Source organism: Parasteatoda tepidariorum, chromosome 9 (genome assembly GCF_043381705.1).
Source record: "Parasteatoda tepidariorum isolate YZ-2023 chromosome 9, CAS_Ptep_4.0, whole genome shotgun sequence".
Lineage (NCBI taxonomy): Eukaryota > Metazoa > Arthropoda > Arachnida > Araneae > Theridiidae > Parasteatoda > Parasteatoda tepidariorum.
The window spans coordinates 59,818,876-59,834,576 of NC_092212.1; the positions used below are offsets into that span (position 1 = coordinate 59,818,876).

At 29.0% G+C, this 15,701-nt stretch overlaps 1 protein-coding gene across 1 annotated transcript in view; it reads left to right on the forward strand.

The window, feature by feature from the left end:
• The window catches only part of LOC107451820 (uncharacterized), a 288,244-nt gene extending 281,295 nt beyond the window's left edge, over positions 1-6,949 (forward strand). Inside the window, exons 10-14 of the mRNA XM_016068055.4 lie at positions 157-237; positions 2,034-2,234; positions 4,710-4,795; positions 5,256-5,367; positions 6,540-6,949. Of these exons, the coding sequence (XP_015923541.2) occupies positions 157-237; positions 2,034-2,234; positions 4,710-4,795; positions 5,256-5,367; positions 6,540-6,649 (590 nt within the window). The 3' untranslated portion in view covers positions 6,650-6,949. The remainder of the gene's footprint in view (positions 1-156; positions 238-2,033; positions 2,235-4,709; positions 4,796-5,255; positions 5,368-6,539) is intronic.
• The last annotated feature ends 8,752 nt before the right edge of the window (positions 6,950-15,701 follow it).

Genomic DNA, 15,701 nt, shown 5'->3' on the forward strand with positions numbered 1-15,701 from the left:
ACATATATCATATTCATCATATGTTAGTGATAAAATTGAATTCTTAACTATCACTAACATGTTTATCTATCACATGTAAAAACATTTTAATGTAATTTGTATTTTTATTTATTTGTATTACCTTCATGATTTCACATAAATTTTATAAATTTTCAGGTAACTTGTCTCCCCTAGCATCTGACGCGTGCCTTGGTACCAATTTTGAGCTCAACCCATCTGAAATAGTAACTTTAACCAGTATGTATATGATATATTCATAAAAATGTATGATATAATATTTCATTTTGTGCCTTAATATATTCATAAAGTCATATCAGTGTTCTTAAGCTTTTTAGAAGGGTGGATTGCCCTGCTCTCCTTTTGATCCCTATAAATGTGCCCTCCGTGCCCTTTATGTAAAAATATCGTAAAATCCACCATCTTTTAAAAACACTGCCTTTTTATTTTATTTTTTCAGGAAAAAGTTGTTTCTGACCTGTTTTAATGAAAAGTCCACTTCTGAATACTTTGGTTATTGATAATTATTTAACTTTAATTTTTAATTTCATTCCTTCATTCTAATAAGATTTTTCTTATGTTGTCCAGTTATAGAGTTAAAATTGACGTGATATTTACAGGAGATATATATTTTTTTCAATAATTAGGACCAAATTTTTCGAAGATATTATACTATTAGATCCAATTATTAACCAGAGTTGTGATTTCTTGCAGAAAAAGTATATTTTGTAAAGATACTGAAAAGAACGCAAAGTATATTTGAAGTCTAAAAATTACTACTAAAGTTGTATTAGCTTATATTTAATTAAACACATACAATTTAATATAGTGCAAAAAAGTTGAAAGTTTCCCTTCATATTTACTTTTTTAAAAAGTAACTTTTCTTATTTTATTTTTATACAAAGTGTTAAAATCTATTTAATCTCTTATAAAATTTTTATTTTAAATGGATTATGTCTTGTTTTCTTAATATAAATATGTACTGTTACATCCAATAAATTATTTTTACTTATTATTTTAAAATTATTGTACTCATTATTTATATTTTTGTTATTATTTATAGTTTTGTTATTATTTTTAGTAAGAATTTGTCCTTTCATTTTAAGTAAGAATCGTGATAATTCATTCAGAGTGTCTACCCATCATGAAACTTTTTGTGACCTTTAATCCAAATTTGACGATTTTTTAGGTTACTAATTTTTATGATGCGATTTTTCCAAGGAATCTGATGTTGAGAAATAGAAATTATGTAGTTTTAAAAAATAAGGGATAATTAACAGGTCTACTGAAAAGATTTTTGTTTGCCATGGTGAACACTTTGAGATATGACTATATTTTCATGGTGTTAAAAGTAGAAATTGAGATTGTCTAAGGTAGTAGAAGTATGTCCTTTTCTAAAAAGTAATAATCTGGTTTGTCCAAGGTTGTAGGAATCTGTCCTGCCTGAGTATTTTCTCAGGCAGTAGGAATCAATACTTCCCTTAAAAGCAAGAATCCAATGTTGTAGGAATCTGTCCTTTCCTTAAAAGCACGAATCGATATTGACTAAGGTAGAAAAAATCTGATCTTCTCTAAAAAGTTTAAAACGGGATTGCCCAAGGTTATAGAAATCTGTCCTTACCTAAAAAACAGGAATTCAAATTGTCCCAGGTAGAAGGAATTTGTACTTTTCTTAAAAGGAAGAACCTTTTTTTTTTCAGTAGAAATTTGTCGTTTCCTTAATCGACTTGGCCACCTATGAATACATCGTTCCGGATTCTAAACCCATTTTATAACAAAAAATCAGCTTAATTTTAATTATTAAAATACGATTCACATGTCTCAGATACCTATACCCGAAGAAGGGAAATTCAGTGTCTCACTCAACATAATTAAATAACTGTATTTTTAACGATACCCCGCTTGCAACTATTATTAGAACATACACTAATGTCCAAAAGTTATGCATAATTTTCTTCAGAACATTAAGCATGTAAAAGGCATATCTTAATGTATAGGACTTAAAATCATTGTACTGATGTAGTATATTTTTTTAGCGCAATCATATGGATCACTGGAATGTCCAATAGCTGGTATTTACTCTTTGGAGGGAAATTTCATTCATTTGTCTCGCTTGGTTTCACTGGATTCGGAAGATTTTTCTACTTGTGTTGGTACAACTACATTGACATCGGGATGTTCAGCTGTTGACAAAATGGAACTTCACCAGGACTGTTCAACTGACAAGAGATATCAATGTAAGCTGTGTGTTTAGCTTTTTTTTCCATACATTTATTTTCTTTTTTTAAAAAAAATCTATTTAATTTAATTTTGACAATACATATGTCGACATATATTTAATGTCGACATTTAATGTCGACATATATTTAATTTCTTTTAAAAAAATGTCTACAAACTTTTAAAGGTTTAAATAGTTAGCGCTTTGCAAGTAATTGAGAAATAATACCGTAATTTTCGTCGAAGTATAGTGCGGCTTTCAGGAGAAATCCAGACATCAGTCTTGCGTCATGGCGGGTACCATAGTTTTGAGGAAAAGCCATTTTGAATAAAGGTGTGGGGTGAATAGTTTTGTCTTGATCTTGGCATAGAGAGTAAACCAATCGACACCTTCATTCCTCTATTGCACCCCCATAAGAAATGTGCTCTCGCTTGTTACCATAGCAGCAGACAGCCTCAGACCTTCAGTCTGGAGTTCTCCTCAAAGCCGCTGTGTATAATCCACCAGCTCCAGCACCCCTTCTGAAGAAAATTGTGGACAATCCGCACCATCATATTATCTGTTAATTATGTGGTGGTCGGTCCGTTTACCTTGACAATTTACTTAATTTTTCAAGGAAATAACTTATCCACACAAGCTCCTTTGAACGACAGAATTTACATTATATATGAGCAAACCTACGTCATTTATAAGCCAATGGGCATCGACAGGAAAACAGCCTTAGCAGCAAAATAACTTGTGCCCTCATGGGGGTAATATTTACAAATCTTGGCTCAATATGAGTTCAAAGGGCCGTTATTTTTCCGATATTGGTCCGATATAGAATTGTTTGAATCACCTGATATTTTACACTCACTTTACAGTCAATATCGGCCCTATATAGAATTGTCAGATTCACCCAATATTTTATATTTAATATTCAGCCAATATAGGTCATTCTAGGACCAATATTAAAAATTCTAGACAACCCAATATTGCTCTCGCCGCGTGTTCTTATGGGACCCATATTGAGCCCAATTGGGGCCAAGGTAAAATTGCTGCAACTACTGTAGTTGCAAACAATCAGTTTGCAACTACAAAGTTAAAGTTTGCAACTACAGAGTTAAAATTTGGCATGCTTAAAGCTTGCTTTGTTGTATGTTCATAAACAAATATAACCCTTAAAGAGCCATACATAGGACAGAGATTTTTTACAAAATTATAATTTATTCGAAAGTTATTGCAGTTTTAAGTGCTTTTTGGAAATTCTTTCTTTGCTTTAAGTTATATTTTGCTTTGCTACTTAAAATCTATGAGACTTGGAAACTTAAAATTATGAAGAGGTGCAAAAAAGATTTGAGTAGCTCCATGGAATAGATAAACTACATTTCATTTTTCTGTTCGAGAATTATTAGGTGTTAAGCTAAGCTTGTAGTAAAAAAATCGTGTTAGCCATTCTAGTGTCCGCTGAAATACAACTACGGGACTGAAATTCGAAGTGCTGATAAAACCATTTTGAATTATTAACTAAATAAAAAACATTTTTCGAAATTCTTAATTATTTATAAGTTATTACTCTTTTAATTGTTTATTTGATATTTATTTTCTTTAAATAATAAATATTTATCCATTTTTCTAGAAAAATTTATCTCTTGCAATTTTTATTTCATAAGATCGCATTTTTCTTGATGTCAATATTAACAACAAAAGAAGAAATAAAAATAAGAGAGAGATTAGATGTTGCCAGATATTAATCTTAACATTTATAAAGAAAATTTTAAAAATAAATACAGTAGAGAGATAAAAACTGTTTCCAATGTAAACTGTTATATGATGTAAGACTATCGTTATGTACTGTAGTCAAGTAAAATTACTTCTCATTATTACTTCTTTTTGCGTCCCACATTCTGTACTCCTTAGTATAATTTTTAAGTACAGTAGATTATTCTAATTACCTTAAACATAAAATGTGATTAGGTAAAATTATAGTAATTTTATAATTTATCAGCAAAATGACCTTTTTTATATCATCTTTTAAGAATTTTTTTTGAAAAAAGATCAGGAGTTTATCTCCGTGAAAACTGATTCTAAGGAAAAAAACAAATTTGCACACAGACAAGAACTGTATTTCCACAACATGGCTCTACTTCAGTGGGAAATAACTCTCGGGAGGAACTGATTTTCCATTTTACTGAAATACCATTACTTTGTAATCCTCTAAATGCAACCGATGACAATCAAATCATAATTTTTGTAAATAATCTATTTAAATAGTTCTTTCCCCTTGATTATCAATGATGATTGAGAATCAACTACGAGAGTTGGTGAATGCAACAAACAGGGGGTGGAGCCGCTTAGTACTCTTAAAAAATGCATATTGAAGTTCTTATATACTCAAATTACATTTAACATTAAGAAATAAATAACATGTACAGCTAAGATTTACCGTTTGATTCGGTTCAAAATTTTTTTCTACGTTTTTTAAATTTCTAAAATATTTTATTATTAATTGCAGCTTTCCAATGCCGTGGAAGTTGGGAAGAAAATGGCTTGAAATATGTTATTGCTACTGCTGTGGGAACTCGGAAACATCTCTGCCTAGTAAGTTTAGATAAGATTTGTCCATTTTGTGTTTAATTTAATAAATATTCAGTTACTGTGCATATTGTTATCCTTTTATTCTACTTCATTAAATATATTCTTCCTGGAATTGCTGTTACACTTTGGTTTTTCTAACTACACATTAAATAGTAACGATTAAATGGTGGACAAATTACAAATTTTGTTTTGCATAAAATAACAGTGTACAGCAAGACTAACTTTCAATGTTAAAACTTAAACCTAACCTGTTTATTATCATAAAGAGTGTCTCAAAATACATGGAAAATCTGGAATTTGATATAAAATGTTTGTTAAAAAAATTAAAAAGACTATTACAGCTGTTTGTGTATAATTAGAATATAAATTTCACCCATTGAATTTTATGTAATTGGCTCGTTTTTGCTGCCATGAAGTTTTTAAATTGAGCCATATTAATTTTTTTTTTTAAATAATTTTGCAGGCTTATGCAATGAGTGAAAGAACAATACAGTTTTCAGGCAGTATGGAACAGTGTCTAAGAAATATCCAGGTTGGAAGAGAAGGTTTAATTGCTATCAATGGAACAAATAAAGGTCAGTCAATTTTGTATGCTTTTATTTTTTTACATAATCATGTACACAAGGTGTCCAGATTGTATTTTATTTCATTTTATAACTTCGCTAACAGCCAACCTTATTTTGAGTTTACCACTATAAAGTTGAGTTCACCACTGAGGATATTTTAAGCCAGGACTGTGGTCGTTGCAAGCTGGGTGTGGAATTTGATCCCGGATCACCACATTCCGGCGGTGATTGCTCAAAACTATCAAATATTTCTTCAAATCTTGTAAGAAAATTTTTCTGGACTTCAGAACGGTCAAATGGCTTAAATATTTAACAAATTATTTTTTTAAAAATTAAAAATCGCCAATTGAGCTAAATTTGTTTTCTTTTTGTCGAAAATCATCAAAATTACTTCACTATTTTAACTTTTCGCCAATGTCTGGGATTCCATGCAATCAACAAGATTAGAGCAACGATGAAAAAATTCAGAAAATTGTGGGTTTCTTTGTGCTGACATTTTGCTTCATTTTTATAATTAACTTAAAGAACTGTAGACCAGCAAAACAAGCCTCACTACAATTATAATAGCATATTCTTCGTTAAAACGTGTAAGTTAACATAGCGACAAAAACTTTAAAGAAAAGCCTCAATAATCAAGTTTTGAAAATTATAAAAGCACCGGCATAATAATGCATTTTTCAATTCTTACTAAAAATTAATATATTTAGAGCTGCGGTGCTCCACGAGATAGAGCACTCGCTTTATAATGAGGTGACCCAGGATCAAATCCCAGCCATGACTGATTGATTTTAACTCTACTTGTGGCTCCCACCAACCACAGAGCTAATGTAAAATATCCTCAGTGGTAGATCATGGTTAGAAATCGTCGGCTTAACCGTGGGGAGTTTTTGTCTCCATGTAACCTAAAGGCGTGTGATTGTAATAAAAAAAAACCTCCACAAAGACAAGTTTTTTTTAAATGCATGATCCAAAAGTTTCCTTGGGGGACTGGGTTAAAAATTACAAGGACATGGAGTTGTACATTGATATGTAGTCCTAAACCTAATATTGGGTCTTTTGTTTATTGCCAGTTATAAAATGAATATAAAACGTTTCAAATCTGGGTTTTAATACTCATGAGTACTGTTAATAACTATGTTTAAATTATAACTTAAGTAACTGTTTACCTTTATTTATTCCAGGATTTTGCCCAAGAGCCAGCAGTGCTCGCAGCTCCATGCATTACAGTCTGTCTATGACATTCTTGAATGTCATCACGATTGTTTTTGTGACAGCATTCATCTTGCGGTGATCTTCAACATTACTGTAAATGTTTTACTTTTGACAACAAAACCACACCACAAAACTATACAATCGAAGACAAACAATAAGCAACCTCATTGTCATGGAACTGAACTATGTGAAGGTTGATATCCAGAGATAGTGACTCTTTCATTTTAAAAACAAATCCGATTTCTTTGCTCAGAATGCTAAGGCCTTCAGACTTTGGTGAAAACTGAAACTGAATAAATTTTTATTTAGTAGGATAAATTCCCATAAGTTTAATATTTGTTATATAACTATTAAGGATATAAATATATATATATATATAAATGAAGACTACTTTTTCTCTTTGTTGTGTTATGAAGTGACATTATTATACAAAGCCTTGGTGTCATATCTCAAACTATGTTGTTATATAACACAATTCCAATGATGATCGCCATTTTTGTGTCTGTTGGAGCCGGATGCGATTTTTTTTTCTTTAGTGTGTTTCTTATATTGGATGAGTCAACTTGGCCAGGACAATCATTGCTTTGCCTTTTGTTGTGTTGTTTAAAAAGCCATTTTTGTTGTATTTTAGAGTTATTGGTTTGATTGTAGAAATTTGTGTTTTATGATGATCTGTATAAAATGTGAATATTTTTTTTTGTGGTTGATTTCCCCGTGATAGTTTTGTTCTCAGAAATGTTATGTTTTTCGTTTTATTAATTAAGTCAATTTCTTTCATTAAATCGATTACTTTAATTAAATTGATTACTTTACTTAAATCGATTGCTTAAGTGATTTTTAAATAATCGTACTGTTGAAAAGACAATGTAAGTGCTTCATGCTAAATTTCGAGAAAAGCCGTTTGGCAAATATTTTCTTTTTATTGCTAATGCTATCAATGATGAAAGAAAATTTCAAAAAAATGTTGACTTTTTGGAGAAAAAATAGTTGCAATATTATCATGCATAAAAATCTTAAGCTCAATTTTGAATTTTTTGTTGCTTACGTTGCTTTTTTTATTGTACTGNAATCGGATCATTAGAACGAAAGTTATTCAGGGTGATATCTTTTTTTTTTTGCGGACTGTACTGCGGGAATCATGGACAAAGATTAAAATTAAGTAAATCAAAAATTTCAAATAAAAACTGGTAGTAAATTTATAGTTTGGTGTTTCACATATTAGCTGCAACAATATTTATTTGTACTAAAATTTCTTATTCATATGTTATTATCATAAATATTTTGTGGTTAACTTGATTATGCTACATCTCTTTACTGCTGACCTATAATTAAAGGAAAGGCATAAAATAGTTTAACCCACTTGCGGTTTAGCAATTGGACAAAATTTTGAGAATGTTTTTGCGCAATATACTGATTTCCTATCTCATAAATTCGATAAACCGGTTTTGCTACATAGGGAGGACTACAATTACAATTTAAATTACAACTTTTTATGTGCAAAACTGTCAGTGGGTTAAAATTTTTCAATGAATATAAAAACACCAAAAATACAGCTCAATCATTATTGCACCATAAAGATTCATGTTGCAAGTTTTAATACTTTAAAAAATTCAAACAATAGCTTCAAATCAGTTTAGGGAAAAAATAGTGGTCACAAAAATTAAAGTAAATTACTTCTATTTCAATTAGTATTTTTAAAAAGTTGCTTATTAGTTAGATTATATCCAATAAAGATATAAATTACAGCAGCTATTTTCAATGGACCTGTTTCAAACGGTTTATTTTGAAAAAATACAGTTAAAAAAAATTTTTTTTTCATTTCAAATATCAAAATTAATAATCAATAACCCATAAATAACAGTGATTAAATATAATAATGATAGCAATAACAATTTGTTCATTAATGGAAATGAAAAATTGTAATAAAGTAAAGTATCGACTTATTAAAAATATATATGTCTACTGCGAGTAATTGGAAGTTGTTTCATAACAAAATATAATCAACTGAAATTTAAATTTTTATAATTTTGTTTAGCATTTTGAAATGCATCACTGCATTTATAAACATTTTTAACTTTTTCAATAAAATAAAAGAAAAACGTAGGCACATTTTAGTAAGTTTCTAGTTGGTTACATGACATTAAATAATTATATAGGGACATCACTATAATGACATCACTTTATATATATTTTCAGAACCTTTGTCAAAAATGAAGTAAAAAATTATAAAACATTGAAGTCTAATATGTATTGACAGGAGAAAAAAATGAAATCGAAATTTAAAGGGTCATTAGTCAAAAAAGTAGGATTCAAAACCTTTTTGGTTGCCTTATGAAACTCGAACATGTCCTTTCTGTTTGTTACATTTTAATTGTGTTTTTCTTCACTTAAATAGAGATAATTTGTAAGCGCTTGTTTTGCATCTACCTGAATATTACCTTTATTTTCAAAACTGACCCTACGATTTCTAGGGAAAGTTTTTGGACATATGCTGTAAAGCTCTAATCGTGTCAACGTTAGAGTTGTAAGGAGGCTTAACTCTTGCAAAACAAATCTCTCTAATGTTGTAACTCCTAATTCACATGCTTTTTTATTTCTCTTTTAATAAAGCTTTTTAAAATATTTATTAATAGCAGCTATTACAAAACATCCAAAGTATTGAAGAATTGCGACTCGGGCATTAATAATTCATCAAAAATTTGCCGCCAATTTTAATTAGTTCTTTAATTTGGGTGTGAAAGGTTTCTGTTTTAAGTTGGATGAAATATGTATTTGTATCTACTCACAATTGTATTAAATGTCCTGAAAATAGTTCCTGAATGCTTTTAAAGTTGCTTTTTTTTATTCTCTTAATATTGATTAAGTATTGAGAATGTTTGTTTTATGATGCATAGTTTTATGGTTTTATCCATAAAGTTGTATTTAAATTTATTCATTTGTTATTATTTATTGTAAAATTTTATTTTTAATTTCTGAACAATTTTAAGTTTTTCCTCATAATAATGTTTACTGAGAAATAAGGTTATTAATTAAATATGATGGTGGACTTATGTCAAACTTTTATTTTCAAATATATATTTTTATTACGATGATTATTTTTTAAATTTAACATTTCATTAATTTAGTTCTGAAATAAAAGTTAAATTGATGCTTCACCAGTTTTATTATGCTTTTCATTAAGATTGTTAGCTGGATTTTTTTATCGTTTCTAATCTTAGCACTTTGAAATATGCAATAGTGATAACTTTATATTTTTTACTGTTTGCCAACATAGTTGAGTGTCAATTAAGAAGTTTCGAGATTGATTTGATAACAAAATTTTTGCATTCTAGAAAACTAATTTGAAATCTAGAGTTATCCTCTATTTATTTTAAATTCTTAATACAATTTCAACTCCTTACAATTTTAACTCCATAACATATATTAATACAATTTTAACTCCTTAATACAATTTTTCTTAGTTCATCAATATTCTATTCTTTTTTCAATAAGTAAATTCCTCTTATTAATAATTCCATAATAATTATATTTTTATAATTAAATATAAACTAAACTAAAAATAAAAAAAATGCTAAGTCATTTCATTATGGGCACATTTCCCGTAAATATATAAGAATACTAATTTAATTCATGTTATTAATCAATGAATTACACGAAAAAAATTAAGAATAATAATCTTAAATGTATGACATTTAAAAAACAAAACACAGTTTAATTAATTAGTGTTAATTGTAAATTTATTCTAGTTTTCACTTTTTTAAGTAGTAAGGCAGGCTATGTAAATTGCTTCAAATTTAAATTTCACAATCAATTGTTTTCGAATTTACTAATAATAAGATTCTAGTTTTCTATTAATGTTTAATCACAGAGAAACAGATATAAGATGATTTTTAGTTATAATGGACATGTTTTTTTTTTTTTATCATACTACTCTAGGGTGCTTTAAAAGGCATACATATTGCTCATATGTATTTATTTATTTTTTTTAGTGGGTAAGAATTAAAATTTGATGATCAATAATTCATTTTATGAACTTTTTGATGAAGTTTCATTGCTAATAACAGTAGTCGAAGCCTCTTCTTAAAATTAAAATAGTGCTAAGAGGCTTATGACTTTTTTCATTTATTTTTCAAGGAAACAAGATATTTAACTTTTTCTGCAATCAATACTATTTAGTTCTGAAAATGATTGTAGTGTTATTTTTAAATTGAAGTGAAAGGTGAACGTTAAGAATTATGCTAGCTATAATTTCAATTAAATTTTTTGTTTAATTGTTTAAAGCAAATTGGCTGCCGTTCTCCAATTTTTTATTGGAGGGTTTGATCCCTGCTCTTGACAATAAATATGAGATATTATTGAGATGGTGAAATCATTCTATTTGTTGCATCTTGTTCAACAAAATTTACTCTCTAACTGATTTACTAGTAAAATAATTCTGAACAGTAGTTGTACTACTCAAATAATGCAAAAACACATTTTAATTATTCAAAACGTAAAAGAAGCATATTTTTTTAAAACTTGATTAAAAAAAATTTAAATGTTTTATTTTAATCATTTGATTGCTTAAAATTATTGTTAATTTTTTTTTTTTTTTTTAATATGTAAAGTTGAAAAATGATTAATTTCTTTGAGCAGTTTAGTTATTCGAAAGAAAAAAAAAGTCTAATGGTCTCTTTAAGAAATGAAAATTCGTTTGGTTGTTAACGTGTCACTCTAGACATGTGCTAGTTACAGCAGTTTGGCTTCAAAAATAACCTGAAGTGGTGCAAATGAAATTTACTTTTGATGTCACAAACTAAGTTTTTTTTTCTGAATTAAGGATCCATATCCGAATTTCAAAATAAAATTTAATTTTTAATTTAGCATGTTCTGGTGCAAATATTTTTGCACGTTTTCAATTAAGAAAAAAAAATGGCTCACCCAATTATGACCAAATTGATACTATTAAATTTCCTAGATTGAAGCTCCATTTTCCTAAAAAAAATCTTTATTTAAACCTAATCTACGTGTTCTTTTGCATTTATTTTTGCATATTTTCAAATTAAAAATAAATTAAAAATTGCTTGAATAATTCTAAACACAATAAAGTTAGCTATTTATTTTCTAGTTTGAAGCTCCATTTTCTTTTATAAAACGACAATAAAATCTTTATTTAAACCTAATTTACATGTTCCGGCCAATTTGTTTTGGCATATTTTCAATTTAGAAAAAAAATTCTTACTCAATTCTGAACAAATTAAAATTAGCTATTTATTTCCTAGACTGAAGCTCCATTTCCCTATTCTAAAACAAAATTAAATGTTTAATTTAACCGAATTTACATGTTCTGGCTCATTTATTTTTGCATATTTTCAATTCAAAAGAATTATATAGCCACCCTAATTCTAAACCAATTAAAATCCGATATTATTTTTACTTCAGGCGTGTCACCTGTGCATTTTTAACTGAAAATTAGATTTTCAAAGCAATCCCATTTACTTGTTATAGTGCATTTATTTTTGCACATTTTCTATTTAGAATAAAACATTTTCACTAACCTACCACTACATAAATTATTCTTTTATTTTCAAGCATCATATATCATTTTTATTGTTTATTTTACAATTTTTTTCGTCCCGCACGTCTTTTTAACTAAAAACTAAATTGTCAATGCAACCTAGTTCACATATTTTACTGCATTTTTTTACATTGTTATTTGGAATAATGTATTTTTAGTTACTTAACGCTAAATAAATAAATTACTATCTTTATTTTTACCATTTTCAAATATGATTATATACCAATTGTTATTGTTTATTAGTGTACAATATGTGTAAAACAAATGTTACTCTTAAAGATAATAATCCATCCAGCAATGTTAGTAATGTATATCGAATATTGCTTTTTCTTGTATGATATTACCTTAAATAATTCCTACATTTTTCCCGATTTCGATATGTATATTTCTGTGTATAATGTAAAAAAAGAAAAAGGAAAAAAAAATTGAAAACGCCGCAAAGGCTTTAGTGGAAACATTTTCGTATCAATCGGTGCCTTGAAACTTGCCTGACTGTGTGTTTCCTTTTTCAGGCTGTATATTAATTTAACTCCTTCGATTTAAAAAAAAAAGTCATGTTTTAATTCTGTTAATTTTTTTTTTTTATCTTCGCGTTTTTGAAAAACGCGTGAATTGTGATAGGGGCCTCCTTTTTTGCCCAATTGACTTTAAAGAAGGATTCTTTTTTTAAAGAGAATATTCTCTCTTGTTGTAAAAAAAAAAAGTTTCCTCTCCTGGTCTATTCTCTTTCTCTTTCTAGAGGTGAAAAATGAAATATGATTAATAAAAAGTAGAAAAAAATGTCTGCAATTGTTGTTATTTTATAATGTTTATGCATTTTATTTTTACTAGTGGGCTGCGCAACCTGCTCGCTAACGCTCGCCAACCCCTAAAAATTGCTACGCAATCTTATATGGTTTGCTTCGCTCGCTACTAACTTAGGAACATTGAAAATGCACAAAATTCTAAGAATTCAAAACAATCATTCAAATACATATGAAAACTTCTTTTTTAAAAAAAATTACATCTTTTTAGTAAATACTAAGTCATTAAAATAAATTTGAATTCAAATAAATGACATGTAATTCGTTAAACCTATTAGAAATGTGCTATAGTATAATTCGTGATATAAATCAAAAATCGTCAAATAAATTCGTAATATATAAATTCGTGAAAAAAAGCGCTTTCGACAAAATACTAAAATAGAGATCTATCGACAAAGACTACTCACTTCTGCCTAGCTTAATAGTATGAGATTGCCGCAGCTGATGCTCTCTGGTATTTCAGTTTCCGTTTTTAAAAGCGCTATACGTTGAGCCACCTCAACTAGATTTGGAATGTGACATTTTTAGCTGCAATCATTGGTCGATTCGCCGTGTAAGAGAAATAGTAACGTAAACAAAACATTGCCACCGGCGGAAAAGAAATACAGCCGAAATTTGGGAGCCGCGTAAGAGAATTATACATATTAGATTAATCTGATGTCTAATCTAAGAAAAATTTCTTTACATGGAGAGGAAAACCTCTCATGGTTAACCAGACAGCAAAGAGACTCTAACCCGTCTTCTACTGGGAATATCTTACGTCAGTACTATGGTCGATGCAAAATTCATATCAAACAGTCGTTGCTGGAATTTGAATCTGGAACACGTTATTCGAAGATCAAGTACTTTTTATTTTATTTTATAACCGTCGTTTAACAGCTGACCTAAAATTTGGGTTTACGACTAATAATGTTCAACTACGCAGCCTTGTAATTTTGAACTCAATCCAGAAGACAAGGGAACTCCTGGATCAAGTAATCTGAGAAATTTGCCTTTGTGGTGAACTTTTTTATGGAGCTAACCCGCATTTGCGTTTCATGGAGAGGAAGACCACAAGAACCTTCCACGTTTAGCCTGACGGGAAGGGGACTCTAACCCATGACCCGTCTACCACTAAGGCTATTTCACGTCAGCACTGTGGTCGGTGCAAGCTGGATGCGGAATTCGTTTCGACGAGTCATCGCCGGGATTCGAACCCGGTTCACCTCATTGGAAGGTGAACGCTCTATCCCCTGCGCTATCGCGGCTCCAAGATCAAGTACTACTTGTATAAATGCGATAATTTTCTTTCGCAGGGTTATTAAAAGTGACCTATCAAATTCAGACTCTCTTAATAAAATGTTCGCAAGCGCAGCGGCTGTTTTGTTTATTAAACTTAACGTTGCTTTTTGTCTTGCGGTGCAGAAATTATTAGACTTAGAAATTATGGAGGTGTGAAAAAAAATTTACAGAGTATGGGTGGTATTTCCTACACTAGGGTACACTGCAAGCTCTTTACTGCCTATATTTCGGGATTATTGTATAGGAACGTACTACGACATATTTCCCTTTCTTAATATATTTCGCTTTTAAATTGTCACAAATATTTTTTTTAAATTTCCACGACGCTTTCTTTTGAAACTATGTTCTATGTAGTTTTCAGTTCCACATAGTTTTCTAACTCAAAAGTTTTTCATCTATTTGAAAATCAAGACAGAAACTAATGTACTTCCTTCTCCCATGACTCTTCACACGCTACTGGTGAAAGCATGTAAACTGTTACCATACGTAGAGAGTTCTGATATACGCCACTTGTAGCCCATTTCAATCGCCAATTGGAAGTAAGCAGCATAATTTAAATGTATTTATACCATGTATATATATTTAGTATATATATCCGAATTACTACTTATAAAAATTTCAGCTCGCGCGAATGTTTCTTGAAGCTAAATTTTGTTGTATATTGCATGTGACTTATGTCATTACTGTTTTCTACGCAATATTAGAACAAAATACTAAAGGTGAGACGTAAATCAGGACCGCAGATATATTATTTGCATGGGTGTCCATATACTTATTGGTATCTTTTTTTATTTTGTTAAGAGTTCAAAAATTATGACAACGCATAATTAACTCACACTTATATAAATATTAATCAATTTATATGTAGTGGTGGTCTAAAAGATTTAAACCATTTGTGTCTAATCCCACAATAGATAGTTTTTTTTTTCTTTTGCCAAAAGAAAAAAAAAAGTGGTATTACATGTATTTCATTTTTAAAATTTTTTTCACATAAGCATGATAGAAATATATTAATAATATAAATATTAAATTTTTATCTAAAGATAATGCACAGTGTTTTTTTTTTCAGGCCAAAGGGGTAAATACAGAACGTAGTATCCCTTTAAATATATATATTTTTACATGCAACACCGCTATTATTTTATAGGCATTTTTCATATATATAGATCTTTTTTTTGTATTTCGTTAATAGGTTAAAATTAAATTTAAAAAATAAATAGTAATCTTAAATTTCACTATCTCGAATTATATAATTAACCAAAAATAAACCGAAAGAAAGTTTTTTACGCAAAATCAGTGAAAGTTTGCAGCTTTATATACGTACAGTCCGCAAAAAAAAAAAACGAATCACCCTGAATAACTTTCGTTCTAATGATCGGATTTTCACGAACTAAGTGTCAATCTTAATGGTTCCTGGGGGTGACCTCAAATATGCTAATTAATTAGTGCTAACTATTAATTAAGTTACGAAATCAGACACAAAAACGTAC